The sequence below is a fragment of the Cygnus atratus genome, chromosome 2 (assembly GCF_013377495.2).
Source record: "Cygnus atratus isolate AKBS03 ecotype Queensland, Australia chromosome 2, CAtr_DNAZoo_HiC_assembly, whole genome shotgun sequence".
Taxonomy (NCBI): Eukaryota; Metazoa; Chordata; class Aves; order Anseriformes; family Anatidae; genus Cygnus; species Cygnus atratus.
In genome coordinates this window covers 86,900,985-86,922,218 of record NC_066363.1, presented here as the reverse complement: position 1 = coordinate 86,922,218, position 21,234 = coordinate 86,900,985, and the positions used below count along the sequence as shown (strand labels likewise).

General features: G+C 41.6%; 1 protein-coding gene across 2 annotated transcripts in view; it reads right to left on the bottom strand.

Annotated features, from left to right (window-relative positions):
• Positions 1–8,290: 8,290 nt before the first annotated feature.
• Positions 8,291–21,234, bottom strand: part of VWC2 (von Willebrand factor C domain containing 2) — a 56,725-nt gene continuing 43,781 nt past the window's right edge. For both annotated transcript variants that reach the window (XM_035552801.2, XM_035552802.2), the window contains exon 4: positions 8,291–8,749. In XM_035552801.2, the coding sequence (XP_035408694.1) occupies positions 8,598–8,749 (152 nt within the window). In that variant the 3' untranslated portion in view covers positions 8,291–8,597. The remainder of the gene's footprint in view (positions 8,750–21,234) is intronic.

Genomic DNA, 21,234 nt, shown 5'->3' with positions numbered 1-21,234 from the left:
CTACTTCATTTTTAAGGTCTTTGTAATTATCTACCAGCTTAATATCAGTAAAGACAATTAACTATTTAAATCACAAGAGGAAAATATAAAAAGTAGAGCTATTTTTCATAGTTAGTCCTTTGCTGGTAGGCCTCACCTCCTTTTGACACAGCCTAGCGTAAGGATTCTGTGCTGTAGCTTTGTCTGTCCATCCATTCAGTTTTTGGTTAGCAGGATTGTAGTGAACAGCTCAGGGTGTGCATTCACACTCGGAGGTCTGGAAAGTTGCAGTGTAGCCCCAAGTGCAAAAACATCTTCCAGACTTTCTTTCCATCTGATATATAATATTAGTAGTGACCTCTTGGTAACTTCACCCCAAAGAAAGTAAATTTTTACTTAGGTCATTCATCTGTTCTGCCTTTAAGGGCACCACTCTGAGCATAACACTTTTGCTCTGACCTGAAGAAAACAAACAGTAACGTAAAATACCATGATGCTTTTTATGACACTCATTCATTACTTTTGCATGATTGTCAAGAATTAGTAAGTGGTTCACTCAATGCGTTTCTTGTCATTGTCATTCATTAGTAGCTTCATTTAAATTGGTATTCTGTAACAGAACTCTGTTAAAAATCCCATTTATACCTGTTTCCTTTTATGTCTGAAAATGAGCTAGATCTGTAGGTCATTTTTAGCTCTTTGTCATCTAAAAAATGGGATTTGCAGGTATTCGTGTTTTCAAGAACAAGTATGAACCACAAGTTTAAATATGTACATCTTCAGGTATTGTATTCTCAAAAAAGGACTAAAAAATTCTGTGATACTATTAAGAAGTAATTTTTAAATATGGCATATCATGTAAAGATGCTAAAAAGATATAAAGATATTAAAGATGTAAAGCATCCCACTAATAAACTGTTTATGTGACAGCGTGAAGCTCCACGTATATTTTGATGTGGACATGAAAAACGAAACCGACACATTTAAAGTAACTAATATGACTATGATTTGCTTTTCCAGTTTGAGTGAACTACAGTAAATTTTATATAAAACAGACACAACTAAGGCATTTGGAAAAATGGAAAAAAAACATTACTAGGATTCTACAGTGACACTGTTTACTGCTTGAACATTAGTATAAACAGCATAACTAGCAGAATATATAAAATAGCTATTTTTATCAAATGTCATTTGAAAACAAATAGCTGGGAAAAAGCACGTTAAAAAAAAAACATTTAGCAGTTAGTTAGGAAATTAAACTCTATTTAACTGTAATCCACAGAATGACTGAAGGCCACCCATTCCTTATTTTCATTTGGTAATTAGAAATAAACAGGCCGCAAATGGGAAGGGTCATTACATTAGATTGAAGCACTGCACATCCATCCGTATGTTATCTCCATAATTTCCCAATCATGGCAGCACTAAATTAGTTAGCATTAGTTTGAATTACTAATGGCTAGAGAGAAAGCATGTTATGCAGTATTGTCTTTGCAAAAATAGGGACTTCGTTTTCATAAAAAAAACCCCACAACATAACAAGTAATAAAAGCACATGGAGCTTCCTACAGTATGGGCAGCAAATTAATTTGAGAACTACCTTCTCAAATGAATGCAGATTTTTTAAGGCAATAGAAATATAAATTAAGCAGCATTTTGACATTTTTATATATTTACCTTTCTATTGCACATCAGAAACAGAAAGCTCTGGTTGGCTTTCCAGCAATCTTCAACCATTCCAACAATTAAAGGCATTCATAGAATTGTATCTGTACTTTGAGGGAGAATAATAAAAATGATGTGCTTTTTAATTGGGGCAATATACATACTAAATTTGACTTTCTTCACTAAGCATACATTTATGCATTTTAGCAGAGCACAGAAACAATATCTTTTGGTCCTCCCAATAAGTGAAATTCACTTTAATTCCCAAAGTTCACACACCCTTTATGACTTGCTGGAAAAAGTAAAATAAGTGGTGATATGGGTTTGCCTTTAACTCTGCCTGTTACAAAGAAAAGCACTTGAAATGATCTTCGTGAATGTTCTCTCTCATTCACTGATTGCAGCCAAGTTCAGATGCTTTATTATACCTGTATTCTGTGGAACAAATCCTGATCTCAGTTGACAGTATTGACCCAGATGTCTAAATTACTCTTGATTTATGCTGTCTTAAGAAAAGAATTTTCATTTGTCAATGTATACATGCTGTATATATACAAATATACATCTCTCATTGCTAAAATATTTTAGGTTTACCCTCCTGTATGGTTGGAGACAGAAGAAAGAAATTTCTTTGCATATAAAGCCATGGAAAAAAAGTTGTACTTGTTTTTCTATTCTCAAAATTATTGAATGTAAAACCTACTTTCATTCATCACGTTACATCTGCCATATGTTTGCTGTTTTTCCATACTGTCTATGAACTGATATATGCATTCCTATTTTAAAAGCTTTCCATTAATTCACCTCTTTCCAACAAGGTAAAATCCGTGCATGCAGAAATACTTGGCATACTCCACTTTTGGAGATGTTCCTGCAGTTTGTACAAAATCTGCAGCAGTGCTCTATAATTTGCGGAAACTGGGGTGTTTACTGTTATATGTGATATTTTTCCCCTTTTGCCAAAGAAACATGAAGTGGGCTATCATCCTGAGCTCTAAATTGACAAGAAGATTGCTGACCTGATATAAGCAGCAAACAACATTTACCATGGATACATTGTGGACATTTACTTCAAGAAGACTAACTTGCTATTCCATTACTATATTCTGCCTATTCTTTTCAACAATAGCTTTTTTATGCAGCGTATTTCTTAAAAATAAAGGTCTTTTTAAAATTAGAAAACTTACATGTTACAGAAATAGCATTACTATTAGCTAATAGCACAAAAATAACCTAATATGAATATAACAACATTTCTGGTAAGTTGACAGTTGATTGTTTTTAAACATTAGCTTTTGTGCTGCTAATTATGTAAATATTTTTCTATTACTGATTAATTAATAAAAATTTTTGACTTCTCTGTAACTGATAAATGACGTGCATGTTTGGATTTTTCCTCTACATATTTTTAAAAGGATATAAAATGAAAGAGTCATAAAATATACAAGCGATTGGAAAGACATAGTAGGTTGTATTTATTTTCTCTCTGTTATGATTCCTGAGAGGAAGGGGGGCTCTGAGGAGTGGCTGTCTTCTAAAAACTGAACAAATTCAAAAAGTGATGAATAATTTGAATTCTTGGATAGCCAGGAAAATAGTCTGTGATACTCAGTTCAATGCTGTCTCCCCAGTTTGTATTTTGTTTCTAAATGCAGCAGGAATACAGGGCAGAATGTGTATTTTTGTAGACAGAAATCCTGTGGTAATGTAGGCTGTGAAAAAAAAATCATTGGCTGATAAGGAAAATAAATGGGGTGTTCAGCTGGATTATATTAGATCATTAAATAATATGTGTCTTTAAAAGCCTCCTATGTATTATGGATTATATGTATTATAGTTTAGATACAAAAGTTACTATAAAAAGTAGTATCAAATACTTTACAAATCTTGACAGTATAGTTTAGCCCTGGAGTGTGTCCAGAGCAGGGCTACGAAGCTGGTGAAGGCCCTGTAACACAAGTCCTGTGAGGAGCAGCAGAGGGAACTGGGGTTGTTTAGTCTGGAGAAGAGGAGGCTCAGGGGAGACCTTATTGCTCTCTGCAACTACCTGAAAGGAAGGTGTGGAGAGCTGGGGATTGGACTTCTCACAGATAACCAGTGATAGGACTAGAGGGAATGGCCTCAAGTTGCGCCAGGGGAAGTTCAGGTTGGAAATGAGGACACATTTCTTCTCAGAAGGAGCAGTCAGGCATTGAACGGGTTGCCCAGGGAGGTGGTGGAGTCATCGTCCCTGGGGGTGTTCAAGGAAAGGTTGGACCTGGTGCTTAGGGACATGGTTTAGTGGGTGACAATGGTGAGAAGGTGATGGTTGGACCAGATGATTTTGGAGGTCTTCTCCAACTTTAATGGTTCTATGGTTCTATTAGGCCATATGTGAACAGAAGAGACTGTTTTCCAAGGTGGAACCTTTCATCATACTTTTTTTTTTTTTTGTATTAAAGAGCTAAATTAAATTTCATTTTAATCTGGCTTTCAATTTTGCACCTCTGGAGATCACCTACTCCAATTCTTTGCTCAGTGAAGGACCAGCTACAGCAGGCTGCTCAGGGCTGCGTCCACTTGGGTTTTGAACATTTTCACAGGGGGAGACTCCACAACCCATCTGTGCAACATCTTTCAGTATCAGGCTCCTTTACACTAAGATTTTCTTTCTCATTTCCAAATTGAATTTTCTATATTTCAATTTATGCCCAGCTACATTTCTTATTTACTTTCCTTAAGATATGCTTTGAAAATCTCCCTGTAAAACACGTTTATGACATTGTAGTTAGGTTTTTCCCTCTCTTACATTCCCACTGTCATGTTCAGTTTCTCTGTTTCATATCTCACGTCTTTTCTCATTTTCCCTATAAAATCTTGCCCAAGTTTTTAGGTGATTGCCTGCACTTCCTTTTTGTGGTTTAAATGAGTAGTATAAATACTATCGTTGCACACTACCTGCAATTTTATAATTACTTGAAACCATCTAGAATATCATCTCTTCAGGCACCTACTTACTCAGGTTTGAAGCCAAATTCATGTTTAGTACACTCCTACAAAAATGGCCAGAGCCAAAAAAGAATACTTTGGCATGATTTCAACTGGGAAATAAGCAGAAGCAAGTGAAGCGGAAGCAGAAATCTCATACTCATGTCAATGCAGCCACATAAGTACATCTGAGAAGAATATTCATTTTTCAGGCAACAGACCTTCAAATACAAAATTATTCATGAGCTATCAGTGTGTCCTGGAATTCAGCTTTTATGGACACAACCACCTGCAAAGTGGAAAAATTCAGATACATAATCCTCGTATGTCTGCACTGAAACAAAAAAATGTCTGAGTTCCTGGGCTTCAGGTGTGGCTCCTTTTGGACAATATACTCAAAAGCCAGAAAACTTAGCTTTATTTTGTAACAACTGTTTATTTATAACAGCTTTTTATTTCACTAACATGCACCGTACTTGCTTAACTTTATAAATAAATGTAAAATTTCCAATAATTATTTTCATTTTGATTTTTTTTTCATTTTACTCTGTTGTCAGAGGAATGTCTCAGTAGGTCTGCCAGTGTTGTCTGCAATTTGGCTCACTGGAAACAGTGTTCTGATGCAGATGGCTTTACTCATTTTTTAGGGTTAAATATGAGTAGCTATATTACTTGACCAAGCCATAACATTTAGATAAATACACATGGCCACCACAACATCTGTTTTTTTCACTTGGAGATCAAATGAGTTTAAAGGTGGATGGTCTCTAACTGCATCCTATATTGGCTATTTTTCAAATTTAAATCTTTTCCATATTTTCACTTTCCACTCCTACAAAGAGAGAGGAAGGTTTCTGTTTCAAGTGTCTGTCTCTGTGAAGTAACAGTATGAAATGGGTTGCAAATCGCTCTCCAACACCATTGCCAAAGGCCCACAAGCTGCTTGGTGCAGCCACCTGTTGGGAGCTTGGCTCTTTGCGTCATTTGGGGTCTGTGTGCTGGGGTTGCTGACAGTATCACTGGTCTGGCTGGGATGGGGTTATCCTGCACAGTAGCTTGTATGGTGCTGTGTTTTAGATATGTGACCAAAACAATGTTGGTAACATGCTATGTTTTAGGTATTGCTGAAAAGATCTTGCAGAGTGTCAGGGCCTGCTCTGTTTCTCACTCTGCTCCCCCAGTGAATGAGATAGGGAGCGCGCAAGAGTTTGTGAAGGGTCGCAGCCAGGCAGGTACCCAAACTAACCAAAGAGATATTCCATACCATACAACACCACACTGGGCAATGAAAACGGGGAGGAGCGAGGTTTAGACAGGTTTTGTTCAGGAGCTGGTTGGGCATCAGTCTGCCTCTGGGAGGTGGTGAGTGATTGCCTTTGCATCACTTGCTTTGTTTTCTGCCTTTTTTTCTTCTACTTCTCCTTCACTTATTAAATGATTTTTATCTTGCTCCATGACGTACCTTGTTTTTGCTCTTCCTTTCCTCTTCCCCCATCCCACTGGGGGCAGTGGGTGGGTGGCTGTGCGGTGCTTACCTGCCTGCCGGGGTTAACCTGTAGCACAGAGTGGGTTATTCACTGAGCTTACTGCATGCAAACTCTGGTTCCACATTTGGGTGAGCCTGGTCACATCTGTCCACGAAGAGCCACTCAGCCCATTTCCTCATCATCAGGAATGGCCAAAAGGCTCTTGTTGTAATACTACAGGCCAAAGCGGGATGTGGCCAATGACCTTAGCATACAGAAGGTCCAAAGCTCATTACGGCTTTTATCTTGCTACATCTTAAAAAAAATAAAAAAATCTGAATCTCAAAAGACTTGAAGATTATACCTTAAAAAGAAAGATTGATTGATTATATCTCAAAATATCTCTTCAAGAAATCACCCACAGAGCTGGCTCTGAACATGAATTTGCCTAAGAAATTCCGTATCAAATGGGAAAGGATCAACACTAAAGATGATATGAATATGCTGGTATCAGGACTGAAAGATGGAAAAATCCTTTGGAAAAATATGCAATAGAAAAGTTATAAAAGTTACACAAGAAACACACACTAAAATATCCTTTAACCTTGTACTCACTACTTCAGTAAAGACAGAACTTCCCAAAAGGACATCAATTCAAGCATAGAGGCACAGTATAAAGCCTAAGAAGAGCTTCAGTGAAGGAGAAGAAAAGTGTAACTAGTCCAAGGTGAGATTAATAAAAAGTTAAACATTATTGGCTATACATTGAAAGACAGGCAATTTCAAGTTTCTCATAGTTTCACTGAAAACATGTGTCTCTTAAGGAGACACTAACCAGCCTACTTCGGAAAGGAATCCCACCCTGAGCTGCAAGTCCACCTCTGCTCTCACCCATGTTGCACTGTGGCTTCCTACATGGGTACCTCCGCTCGTCTCAAGGAGATCTCCATGGAAGAAAATCGTTGCTCTTGGCACCTTCTCAGCACCGTGCGGATACTCGACTTCAGTAGGCGATGAAGACATGTTAGACACACACTAAAAACACAGACTTGAGGAGAGAACTGGGATCAACTGAAGTCCCTGGCAACGCTCCCATGGTCTTCAGTAGTAACAGAAATTGACACTGGGTATGGATGCAAACATGGAAAATAGGTTACAGCATGGCAGTAAGTCGCAAGGGGTAAATGGGAATTCAAGCAACATTATTCATTTTACAGTATTGAATCATTAAGTCTTCCCTCTAGCAAAAGCTTAAAAGTAAGCACCCATGCTTGTGTTTTCTTGAGCCGTTGTCTTAACAGGTATTCAAAGCAGATGCAGTCCAGGAGTTGGAGATAAACTAAATTAAAACCAACATGAATCCAAACAAGGGCTGTTAATGGCTGAAGTGGGGAGATGTGATTCACTTCACATGTTGTCAGGGTCAGCCTCTGCACTACAACTCCTGTGATGGATTCAAAGAGCTGGCTCAAAACCTCTCTCTTCAACATACAGTGTCACACACCCTGTACAGACGGACAGACAGACTGACATTGAATCAAAATACTGAACAAGCACCAGCAAGGTATCAAGAGCAGGGTCTAGGGGATGGTGCAACTCCGAACCAGCTCTCCTGCAAATCCAAGGATTTGCAATGTGCAGCCATGCCAGTGCTTGGCTGCCATAGCCCATCCAAGCTGCACTTTGCCACATCCATTATGCATGACATTAACGATGCCACCTGCTTACTTACCTCATTTCCACCAGCTCGGCGAGGCTGTTTTGTTTATGTCACAGAGCAATGTGCCCTGCTGTAATGTCTTATGTCTGAACTTAGTATTAGAAAATGATTTTGTCTGATTAAATTTTTATAGCAACAGCTATAAGAAACCAGTTCATATAACCCACTGCTCCGAGTTATCTCAACTGTGGATCAGGAAATACGTACCACTTGAACAAGGCCGGCCATCTTTCATACTACAGCAGTACTCATATGTGAGCATATATTCTCTAAAAGCATATTTTAAGACATTTTTTTCAAGAGTGAGAATGTCAAAACTTTGTTGCAAACTGGCTCTTTCCTGGCCCACTGAAACAAGCAAACAAAAACCAAAACAAAATGAGAAAAGAAAAAAAATTATAAAACTAGAACAAAAGTGTAATGTTTTAGCCATGGTGCATGTATACAACAGGACAGGCAATGATACAGTACTTTAATCTGTATTGTCTATATAAAACATTTATTTTAAGCTCTATAATGGCATTATAGAAATACATAGAATAATTTATAGAGTGTATTTTAGTGTACTCACTGTGAAAATAACACATTTATTAAGACAAGTATTCTTATGTCCAAACTTTTTAAATATATGCACTTCCTTCTCTTGCAGTATTATGTTACTTTGAAAAGCAAAATATCAATAGTCTAATCTTTGTTCCTCACCAGAATCTTCTCATTCAGATTTCCCTGGGTCGCTTAGGGTGCTCACTGCTGTGAGACAGTTTATAAAAACCACGAAAGTACTTTGACTGGTAGATTTCCTATATTTGTTTGCATTCATGTCTAGTGCACATAGCTTGTCGTTCAATTCTCCAAGTGCCTTCTTCGTAAGTACAGTGACATATAGTGCATTCATCAGTTTTCACCTCTCGGCCTGCTGGAATGACAATGGTTTCTGCAAAGCAGTTCGGGCCTAAAAAAAGGAAAGAGTTTATTATGTGATGCCCATAGCATACTGCAATCCAGCAAATCCAGCCCAGCTTAGTTTGTCTCAAGTCCTGAAAATCTTAACACAAAGTCAGTAACACTGGACACATTAAACAAACGTGAGCATCGTGCACAGAGAATAAGGAAACCCTGCCTTCTGAGTTGGCTACATTCTGATTTTCCTCTGGTTTTCAGCACGGGCTGTCCTGCCTTCTGCAAGTGAAGGTGCAATAAATCTCTCGTACAAAACACCCATGTACGACAGCACCTGGGCACAGACTGGCCAGATAGCTGAATACACGTTTAAGCGACAGAAAAATCTGGCTGTCAACAATGAAGTAGTGCTACTGTAGGCTATTAGGGAGCGGATTATAAATGTTATTACTTTTTCCCCATTCAAAATATACACTGCATTTCATGTAGTAGTCAAAGTATCAGATTAGTTTATTTTCCATTTCATGAGAAAATTGGCTTTTTTTCCACCAGAACTGAATAGCTCCGGCCTCTTCTGAATAAAGTCTCTTTTCAGGTATAAAATGAAGCATTCATTTTATATAAGTCAGCAAGTCTACAAACACTTATTTTCATAGTACACCAAAATAACTTCATTTCCAAGGACCAGGAGGGAGAACAAGCCACCGGCACAGTGTTCACAAGACAAATCTGATTCCTTCAAAAGGTGACATCCTCACATCGCTGCTGATGGCTGCACATGCTGTATTACCTACAGTTCTCCTAAAAAAAAAAGGTATTTCTGCCTTGAATATCAACACACGCTTGTAAAGCATAACTAAACCCCATAAATTGCCTCGTATCCATGCATGTTCTCAGAGGAACTGGTCCTGCTGTTCCCCAAATACAGATCAGGCTTGGGCAGAGCCTGGCTATCTAGCAGCACTTTGGCACCACCAACCACCAGGACAGGACACGCAGCATGGGCTAGCGTATACTGACGTGATACAGCTGAAACTCTTGACAGAATATGGGTGTGCCAAAAGCCTGTCAACTGTCTAGCTGCTTGCCATGCTAGTAAATAAATCATAGATGAGGTTCAGCCTTCCGCTGCCAGGGATCTGCTGTCAGAACTAAGCCAAACAGCGTGGTTGCAGCTTCTAAAGCTTTTTTGTTTTTAAGTGTTTTCTCTGAAAACCAAAGGTAGGTGCAAGCTGTACATTTTAAAGCAGAAACTACACAGCTCAAAAATCAATTATAATAGTTTTCTCTTCGGATCAGATGGCGTGTTTGTGCACTGATGAAGCTGCCTGAGAGGCAGATGCGAACTGACAGCAGCGAAGGCCCTTCCTCACCGAAGAGTTACCCCTCTACGGAAGAGACCTGCAAGGCTTGCAGAAGTTTGGTTCACCTGATTGTACCCAAGAATTCTCTGAATATCTAAGGCAGCATTTTGTTTTAGAACTGAATGTTGAGGAATACCTCTAACATGTGGCTTGTCCTGTAATTTTGGGTGGCTTCTCATCTGTTCGAGGTTTTGGAAGCAGAACGGATAGCAAATACAGATTTCAACACAGCACATCTCAGGTAAAGTTACCTGCTTTACTCCCCTACCCTTACTGTGGTGCTTTTCTGTTTGTGGCCCCTCTGTCTGCCCGTGCAAAGCGTCACTGGGCTGGACAAAACAGGGAGGAGGACTTCAGCAGGGCAGGGGGAAAGACACATGTCTGGGCCCCTCTGCGCACCAGGAGGTGCCGAATCCTTCAACTGAGGTAAAGCAGAACTATTAATTAACTACACTGTACTCAGTGGAGTTTAATGAGATCCTACTCTAATCTTACTCTAATCTAATCTATATAATGCTGTTTCAGCTAACTACGGTACCTTCTTGTGCATAATAAGCTTTCTTCCATCCGTAGATGGGTTCGCCCTCCCATTAGAAAAAGATACCTGAGTGTTTTGCAAACTGGCCTGCGATAGCCTCCTGGTGTACAAAGCTGTACAGCACAAAGAGTTAAAACACTAAAAGTGGAATCCATTTTCCATGGAGAATTTGTCCGAGACCTACAAGACCGCTTGAAATTTAAACACTATTTAAAAGGCACAAGAGGAACGTAAGTGATGTCAATGCCATGTGCAGGATTTATTTCATTCTGGGAAAGTAAATGTTACAGGCTATACTTGGTTATAAAAATCAGACAGGGAATGAAGTAAAAACCGTGCAACACACGTAATATAAATCACGAGGATTCAATATGCAAATGCCTCCACTCACTACTAGCAGTACTTTAATGCTGTGCGTGACAGTCTTTCCTAAATCAAAAAGTTATTAAATGTAAAGATAAAACAAGTTAGCCCTGAATTGCTAAACTATTTAATATGTGTTGGGAAATGTATTCAGAAATGTAAAAAAGGGCAATAACTACCTACTTGAGAAGGGGACCCTACAAAGCCAAACGACAGCAACAAAGTACATTAAATCCAGCAAACTGGATTTTTTTAGTCTCATGCAACTGTTCCACAGAAAACTGGCAATTTTCTGGTTCTGCACTTGCACCCATCATTACTGTACCTGCAAATCCTGTCTAGTGCTCAGATTGGCAATAGTCAACTGGCATCCTTGCCTCATCTCTTTCTTTGCAATATTGTGCATGCATGATGTTGTGGTTAACGTTACAGAAAAGGGCATCAACGAAGAGGCTGAACCAACCGTGTTACAGCAACCCCATGCACATAATGCCAGTACAACACAGTGCCCAAACACTGAAACAGAATTCCACAGCTCTCCTTGTACCATTCCTCCAAACCCGAAGACTTCTTCTTCTGCCCCAGCTGTTCCTGTGCCTGCCTCAGCCCTTCCCTGGCTCCATCCCAGGAAAGGCAGCAGGGCCAGGCAGGAGCTGCCAGTCAGAGGGACAACGTCAATGAAGCAGCTAATGATGCCATTCTCCATCTGCCTAAGAGGACTGTGGGGAAGCCAAGAAATTGAAGATTTTAAGCAGGCAGTGGGATGAGGAGGCAGAGTGGGCACAAGAGGGCTAGTTTTAGATCAAAAAGTGCCATTTGCTCACTCTCCTTTAGGAGGGAGAGACAGAAGAAACAGAAGCAGGTGTCTCCTCCAAACTCTTATCCAAGTGGATAAGCTGCCCCGAAGGCATGGCATTTGCTGAAACTTCTGCTTTACTTAAAACTGGGCAGTTTATATTGATTTAGCAAGAGTTACAGCTTCCCATCACAAAGGGCAAGACATTTTGTGAGTTTTAGTCTGTAAAACTATTTCACTTAGCACATGAAAAGCATTTCGAAGTAAAGGGGGGCTGCTCTAATGCCAAAGCAGCGGTGGATTTTCTGACTAGATGTTAGGGGTGGAAGGGCAGTGAAGAGTGATTCTCCTCCCTAGTCTACAAAGCGGGCTGCCTGCTTTCTGAGCTGGTCCTTGGTACCACCTCTCTGCCCGAATTTCGCATCTGGTCCTCCTTCCGTGCAGCGGCAGCTTATTAGAGATCATTTGATCTATAGTATAAACCTCCCAGGCCACATCCCCAGCTGCATATGTGTATACAGCTCTGAGGAAGTCAGTGATGCTGCACATCTTCTCAGTAGATTAAGATCTTGCCGCATCACTCTTAAATCTGGCAGAAAATTCAATATGACATATTGTACCAATTCCAAGCACAGTTTGAAATCTACCACGACATCATTTGTTTTCCTAAAGTATATCCTGGCGCTGTCAGGCTCTGCTTGAGCTACACCACGCTGGTATCAACAGAGATTTCTTTCCTAGGGCTAAGGCATAACTGCTGCTGCTTCAGCGATGCCTTGAAGCAGCGGGTTCAGTGCAAATCCTCTGTTATCACACTGAGCACCAGCTTGGAATGAGGCTCTAGGTCTTCCCCTGCTTGAAACGGCAAATCCTAGCTTCCAAAGCAACATTTGTATTGGGATCGAAGCAGCTAGGAGAGCGAGCCTATTCGGTGGTGAATGCACCAAGAGTTTATTTGTAAACGGTTTCTCATCTCTTAAATATTTTAAAAAGTTCAAAAATATTAGGGGGGTAAATGCAACAATTGTGAGTCTTTTTTTTTTTTTTTCCAAAGTCCTTATGCCGATACTGTGAAAAGCTTCCGGTGACTTGTGTTTTACGCTTCAGTGTTGATAAATGCAACAATTTAATTAAAATGCAAATTCTGTTATCTCAGAAGAAAACAGACGATCCAAATTATCAACAGAGAATGCCCAAGCCACTCACCTACAGAAGCAACAGTACCTGTAACCTTGACAACCTTGCAAGAGACTGTCGGAGGCTTCTCCTCCTCCTCCTCCTCTCCTTCCACAAAAGCACAGCCGTACTCTGCAGAGCTGTGCCTAGCCCCTCTGCAGCCTGCCCCTGCTTTTGCATAGGCCCATCTTCCTATTAGTTCAAAAATACAAGTCAGATACAGTGACTCGGTAAATCACGTTTTAATCAACTGTTTTCATCGGGCATTAAACCAAATTATGGACAAAGGAATCTGTTCAACTGCAAGTTAATGTGTTTGCCTGGAGAATAAGTCATGGCAAATTTTAGCCAATTAGAAGTGCAGTGACAACCTCTGCAATGTAACACTTTGATGTAAGACTGCTCTGGGCTCGGGTTTTTTACTAAACTCCCTAATAGCTGCCCTTTTAATAGCTCCTTGCAGCAGTCAAATAGGTCACTTTTAAGGTATCTGATAGAAGACCTGATAGTTATATTACATTCATCACTGGGGGATTAGAGCACTTTGTAAGGGACATAACCTCAACATTTAGCTTAGCGACTATTTCTATATTGTTTTTTTTTTTTTGTTTGTTTGTTTGTTTTTCACATTTCACGGAGAGATTTCCCACAGTTACCACATGAAAAGGCAGATCCTACACTTTGCCCGGGAAGTCTTGAGAACCACAACATCACAGAAGAAATAGCTGTGCTGTGAGAGATCAGAGGTTCACCCACACCGCAGCAGCCAAAAGATGTGCAGGGCAGTACATGGGAACAGAGCAAACACGGGTCCTAAAATACACGCCCAGCTTCTAGTTCTCTGAATCAGAGACTTTGTAAAAAGCTGCTCTGTGCTTCGTAGTCATTACTGGACTTTTTTGTGATCAGCCTCTCCAAAATCCTGGTGAACCTGTAAAGCCTTCTACTGCACTCGGTAGCAAGGAGGCCCACAGCTCTTGCGCACGGGGTAAGACAGTTTTCTTTTACTGCCTGGTGCTTTCTGCCAGCTACCTGGGCTTCGGTTCCCCAAATTGCCACAGTGGGAGAGGCAATGACAGCCATCCCCAACCCGCTGTGCCACTCCTCATCTTGTAGACCTTCGTCAGGCTTCCCACCCGTCCCACCAGCAGGCCTGCAGACCAAGGAGGCCAGTCCTGCCCCCTGCCGCCCCTGCTGACCTCCCCTAGCCCTCCGCCAATTCCCCTGCATCATTTTTGGGCTCTGAGGACCAGCCCTGCCCACCCCAAGCGAGTGGTAGAAGCACCATGGGCTTTTACAGTCCCAGAGGTGCTCCCTGTTCTGTTCCCTTCTCCCTGATCATCCCATCAACTGATGACAAAGTTGAGCTGGTATTTTAATTAAACTATCAGTTTTACATCAGACATAAAACTTCTAGAAACAAATGCTTCATTATTTTCAGAGAAATTGTCCTGTTGCCTTTCTGTGTTACGGAAAACTTTCATTTTCCAGCAGTAACACTTGACTGCCTCCCACTGCTATTCCAGCCGGGTTTCAAGGCATGCCAGCACAGCACAGCACCCCAAAACCCGGCTGCTCCATCCACGGCAGTGTGCTGAAGCAGCCCGGTTTTGAAGTGCTGGCATTCCCTCCCTCATCCCTCTCACATCTAATCACCTCCTCTGCAGACGGTATCTGCACGTACTTTGTGCCCTTCCAAGCTCTAATCTCTTCTAAAGGGTCCGTATCTCCCCGACTTGATTTTGCTTCCCTCTTGTGTGGATATATATAATGCCTCTATCTCCCGCGAAACATCAGCTTGGAAGATAAAGCACAAAAAGCAGCTAGCAAAAGCAGTCTGTGGCCAGTGCCTCTCATTCCCTGGCAAAAATAAGTTCATCACCCCTGCTGCTGTCAGCATGCTGACGGCTCCCAGTCCAGCACAACCTTTTACTTGTCTCGGTACCTTTGGACGCTACTGAACCAAATCCAAAAGAGAGTTTTCAATTACAGAAGAAGGATTCGGGTAGACCCAATTTTAAGAGCAATTTGGGACCCCGAAGAACCATGAATAGTTTCTTGTGGCTTATCAGCACCTTAAGATACGGACAGCCAGAGAACCATGGCAAATATCTTAATAGACTCCCAGTAAGTGTGTATATATGACAGGGAGAATAAAAATAAAGGTATTCATCCATTTGCTATTTTACCTAGCTGCGACAGGGAATAATGTGCTATCTTTCATAAAAGCAGTGTTTTGTTCACGCTAGACAGAGCCTTTGTGCTTTTAAGAATAATAAACCCCCTCCCTTTTCTAGGGTCATGTTTTGTTAGATGCACAGGGAACTGACAGATTGCAAGAAAATCTGCCAAAGGCAAAACAATTAAAAACAGCATTTTGCCATGTAATTTAGAAGGGTGGGTGCAACAGCATCTGTGGAAAGGGGACAGCCAGAAGAAGCTGAATGAAGTTCTTGTGTAACAAAACGGGCTGACTGTGTCCTCAGTGGCACTCGTGCCACGAAAGGGGTAACACTTTTAAGCCGGGGCACTCGCTGCAGTCTGTGTGCGGGTGGTTTAATACAGAAGGCAAAAAAGCTACGATCTTGTTTACAGCTAGGTTTTAATATTCTGCTTATGAGACTCACAAGCCCTGCATATGATCACGTTCTGTTGGTTTACTTTTTAATTTATCATACGTCTGAGCACTACTGAATCATGCTTTGGTCTGGCTCCAATCCTAGAAATGGGAGAAGTGTCCAGAAATTCAACAGATCATGAAGCACAGCAATCACAGCCGCTGGGACAATCCTTTCCACCAGCGACCCTTCCCAAGTCCGATTCTCCACTGCCTTGCCCTGTGCAGTGACATTAGCACCTACGGAAGCAAAGTGCAAAATGCTGCCGCGAACAGGGCTGTGCAATTACTCTTGCACAGACAGAAATGGCTTGCAGGAAGGGAACAGTCCATAATCCTGACAACAGTGCCATCCCCGTGGATCTTCACGTGTATTTAGAGAAAGGGAATTTAGATATTGGCTTTTTGTGTACGGAACAAAAAGCAGCTCAGGCACATCGAACACTCTGCAATCAAATACTGCACGAGGCAAACAGAAAGCCTCAGAGCATAAAAGGGCCCAATTAAATAGGGGGTTTGAGTGCCACAAAAATAAACTACGTCAAACAACTTCCTTTATCAGAGAAAATATGGAAGGACTTTAATACTCTGCTTACAACGATTTTCAGAAGTCCTACGGCTTGTAAAGGGATATTGTGTTCCACCCAACACCGGCACCAATTAGACATGAGCTGAACATTGTGTCTATCTCACAGCAAATTATATCAATGCTTAGAAGCCAGCAAGCAGCGTATCAATTTTGCTCTCAGCTTTCTTGCAACTCAGTCACCACCCAGGCGATGAGAAAATCAGAGGCGTGCTGGGAAAACGCATGAAGGATGCTTTTGACACGGAAAGGCTCGGGGCTGCCGGGAGCAGTGGTGTTAACAGGGCAAATCCTTCCCCATCTCACCTGTTCCTTCATGCCAGTGACTTGGTGAGGTTTGGGGGTCTGGTGAAAGACCGTGCACCCTGCTGCACAGCCAAACCTTGCCAGCCTCGCTGGGACACGTCAGCCTGTTCCTCAGACTCAGAGAGCCGTGTGAAATGCCGTTGTCAAGAGATCCTGAGCAAGTTATCCTAAAAAACTATTATGCAGATTGAAATAGGCTTTGCACTTCCAAAAGCGTGTGCTACAGGCCAGTAATTTAACGCATCGGAGTGCTGTTGCAAACGCTGGAACTAAAAGCACTTTTAATTAGACAAACCTCTGCAGCACTGCTCGCCATACAGTCTACCAGCCGGGTTCGTCAGGTCACCAAGAGGTGTACAGTAACCAGCTGGTAAGGCGCAGGACTGCATGCATCCTGACAAATGTACTAAATGCAGAATGCTAATGGGTGCTTGAGAATTATTACGGAAAAATCCCCAAAGACTACAACTAAATTGAAAGTTAAAATGGAAGTGAAGTACAGTGTAATGCTGCTTTGGCAATCAAGTGGAATATAAATCAGTGTATTTTTCCAGTCACTATAAACCACTGGAGAGTAAGAATATGTACACAAGAATGACCAATGGTTACTGATTGCTTCAAGGAATTATTCAATCAAAGCAAAACCAAAACTTCATTGGTCAAGAGTCAGACTTTTTTAATCCTACTTTAGAGTAAACACCCTGAATGTTAAATCTGAGGTTGTTTTTCCTTACTGAGAAGTATTTACATCTAAATTCTGAGTCTAGAGTATTCAATTCCAGAAAGACTGTCACAGCAGATTGTGTCAATTTTCAAAGTCACCTAGTCCTCTTGCAAAATGAGGTGTTTTATAAGGGTTTGGTTTGCCTTTTTTTGTTACTTTTTTTTTTTTTTAGGGGCTTGTCTCCACATACAGATTTCTAGTCACTCGTCCAGTTTCCCCAGAGGTGGCTGTCTCCAGTTAATCTACTGAAGCGACACAGACGAAACTAGAAAAAGGCAGCTGTACCAGAGGACCAGCAGTTTGGTGTCACAGATGCCACTCGCGGTGTAACCTCACACAGACAAGCTGTGCAAAACTTGGTTAGCTGTAGACACAGGGATTAGAAGTTCAGATTCTTAAAGGGAATAAAGTTTGTGCAATAACAGAAATAAATGGTCTGAAGCATCAGAAGTGTCAACTTCATACCCAGAGACTTGTCCTGTGGCAGTTTCTAGAATATATGTATGGAGTTGTGCACACTTAAACAATTTCCTTTGAGTTGCATGTCAAAAGGTGAGAGCCCTTTTGAGACTGACTCCAGCACACGCATGTCATCGCTCAGTTGTGGACACTTGTACGATGAAGCACTATTTTAGCCCGTGATGATCTCTTTGAAAAGATGCCTGTGTGACTGGTGCAGGAGTTGCACAACAGATTCCCCGCCGAAACAACACAGTCACCTTCTACCACCCAAACTTCCCCACTCAGGACACCACTGTACTTTACTCATCACCCCCTCAAGCACCTGTAATCTCAGTCATTGTCAGTATTTCCCTCAGCAGCTTCTCTCCATGACCCAGTTACTCCACTTCTGTCTGTGCTCCACAAACACTCCTAAACACATTCTGGCCCTGCCTGCCATGCATTTCCCCATCGTGTCTTACTCCAGACAGACATCCACCAGCCTTCTCTGCCTCTGCCACCGCCTTCTTGAGACAAGAGCTGTAACATTAATGCTAACACTACATAATTTTCCTAGTAGGTGGTGCAGGAGGCAGTGAATGAGTTTAAGCAAAGAGAAGGCGCTGGTGAAAAACTGTCCTAAAGCAAAGTAGACTAAGATTTATTTAAAGTATAACAAAACAGTTTCACAAAAGGCTTCCTTTAATATATACTGAAGGATGACCACTTTTTCTCCCACTTCCAGTTTTCTCATTTACAGTATTTCCAAAAATCTGCCTCCTAAGAATAGATAAAAAGAATAGCCTTTATTACAGGGAGAGAAGCAACATGGATCTATGCCAAAAAAATATTTACAGTTGTTGGCAAGTCATACATCAATTTAAAACATAATGGATTCTAACAACATCCTTTGCCATGCATTTTTAGCTTCATTCACTGAAATAAAAAGCCGTATTTCTCAAAAAAAAATCTACTGGAAGAACAGTTCTAGTGCATGGGATTCAGAATGGAAAATGAAGAACCTGTTTACTCACCAGTCCTAGTGAATTACCACTGTCTTTAGTTGTGATAATTTTCAAGGTGTACAGTTGTAATTGTGGGTCATTTTAACTTGATGCCAACATTATGTGTATCTGTAACTAACAGAGATGTTAGGTTTTCCCAAGAAAAAATTCTTTGGGAAATTTAAGATGCACCTACCTAAATTACTTCACAGCTGAGAAAAAACACAGTATTTTTATGAGCAAAGGAGAAGTTATGCTACGCTTCCATGCTGCTAAATCAATAATTCTACCTTTTCTTCCACTTTAATGATTTTCCCCTGGTGGTTATGAAACACAGCGCTAAGACAGTTTACTTTGGAAAGACTGTATTTTGTACCCGCTCAGGAAGATGAAGAGAAAATACCATGGACCGAACAAACACGATGCTCTGAAAGGGCACCCTCCTTTCCAGGGGTGCCCCTGAGCAGCTCTGCATCCACAGGAGGCCAGGATGCAACCTGGGGGAAGCCTGGCGTGGATCCTCCCTGCTGGACAGCCTGGCTCTAAGTGGCTTGGCACCCAGCTTTAGCTTCCTAAAATTGAGGGATCTAGTCCAAGGCAGCCATCCCCTGTCCCTCTGTGTGCCGAAGGAAAGGAAGAGGTGACTCCAGAGGGACACTCATCTCACAGCCTTCAGACACGGAGAGAAGCAGTGATGGCTTCATCCGGACAGGTGGCAGCTCAGCCTGCCCACCCAGCGGCTCACAGCCTTGCTAGGCCAGCTCAGGGGAGCTGTGTGTGCCACCTCGCCCTCCATCCCCTCAGGGGTGACCGTCCCACACACCAGCCATGCCCGCAGACTGTGGTGCCAGCCAGCGTGCCACAGCAGGGGTGAAATGGCCGCCCGCAGCCTCAGGCCACCGGCAGGTGCTGCCATGGCGGTTCGCCAATCTGGTCCACAGCTTGTCCCCTTCCCTGGCACACAGAGCTGCTCCTTGTGTATCAGCCTTCAATTTCTGACATGGGCTCGAATCACTTTCTTTCTTCCCTTAGTGCCACATCCACACGTCTCTTAAATACCTCCAGGCATGGGGACTCCACCACTTCCCCAGGCAGCCAGCTCCAATGCTTGACCACCCTCTCTGTGAAGAAATTCTTCCTAATGTCCAATCTAAACCTCCTCTGAAGGACAGGAAGGGGTGCACCAAATAATAGCTATTAATCTGTCAATCAGAAACTGTCAGCAATTCAGAGCTGCAAATTTAAGGCCCCATTCCTGACAAGACTTCACTTAAATTAGGACCATGTCTCAAGACAGCTTCTTAGAAATGCAACCAATTGCTAAATTAATCTAAACATATTAAACTGCAACTTAATCCAGTGTTGGATATTTAGAAATCCATCACTGTCTTACACAAGTTAATTTTCTCCTGTTTCTATTCGTATCACCCTTACACAATTCATGAATCAATAACTATCCAAAGGGGATGCTTTGGCATAGGAAGAGGGGGAAACCAGAAGATATAAGGATGATTCACTGCAAAGGTAAAACAGTCAGAATCCACTGGTGTTGGAAGAAACCAAATTAGTGGGAGTGCAAGCAGTAAGGAAAAAGGCAGGAAAGCAGGCAGGGTGACTGGTAAAATGATATTAAGGGATCATCTCTTTGTGGAGATGGAAAGACAGGTGATTTGAAGTGAGAGACATGAATTATGAAAGATTCAGGAACCGGTTTTGTTAAATGCAAAGATTGTCTCTGTGAGTTATACAAACCCTTTCATCTTAGAGAAGTGCTGCAGCACAGAAATTGCATGTCATTCACAGGGGCAGACATAAAAGGTTGTGCACTACCCAAAAGAATTCTTCTACATAATATTGCTCAACTTCTTCATTTTTGGTGTCTGAGTTCAGCAGTGATTCTTCCATGTGCTGCAAAGTTAAGACCACAATTTGATTTTGCAGCTCTCTTCTCCCATCATTAGTGCATACTTTTTCTCTCCATTACACAGGTGTCTGAAACTGGGAAGGAAACAGCAAAGGAATGAATCCCCTTGGATTAGCCACATTTGTGTGTACATGGATACATTTAATCTGGGTAAAGTGAAGGAAACTGAAGATGATGATGTTAAACCAAAAATTACCATCAACATTCCCACTGCAACTTTTTAAGAGATATCAATGAATCTAGTTTGCATATTTAGCCATCAACGCTAGTATCTCAGGGAGGGCTGCTTGGCTAGAGAGAGGCAACAGTGCAGACCAGTCAACAGCAGGACACAAACATATCTTCAAAAGAAATCAGGGCTCATTTAGTAAATGCAAGCTCACAATCTAAGCAGCAGAAATTCAGATATGAAGGTTGCAAAGCTGTCTTTTCCTCTAAGTGCTAAGAAACAGGGTACTCCCTGTCAGTGGCTGTACCATTTATGTGTTCTAGCACTAAGCCATGAGCTGGCATTACGAGTATTACTGAAGCTACTGTTCACAGGAGTAGTCAGCAAGCTCCAGCAAAGATGCTCTAAAAAAATAACAAATCAGATCAGGCCTTTTATTGAAGTGATAGTCCAGAAAACTGTCCTGGCAAAACCAAACTGGCTTCCAGGCAATGGACCCCAAAGATGGTCAAGCTGGCATAGGGTCAAG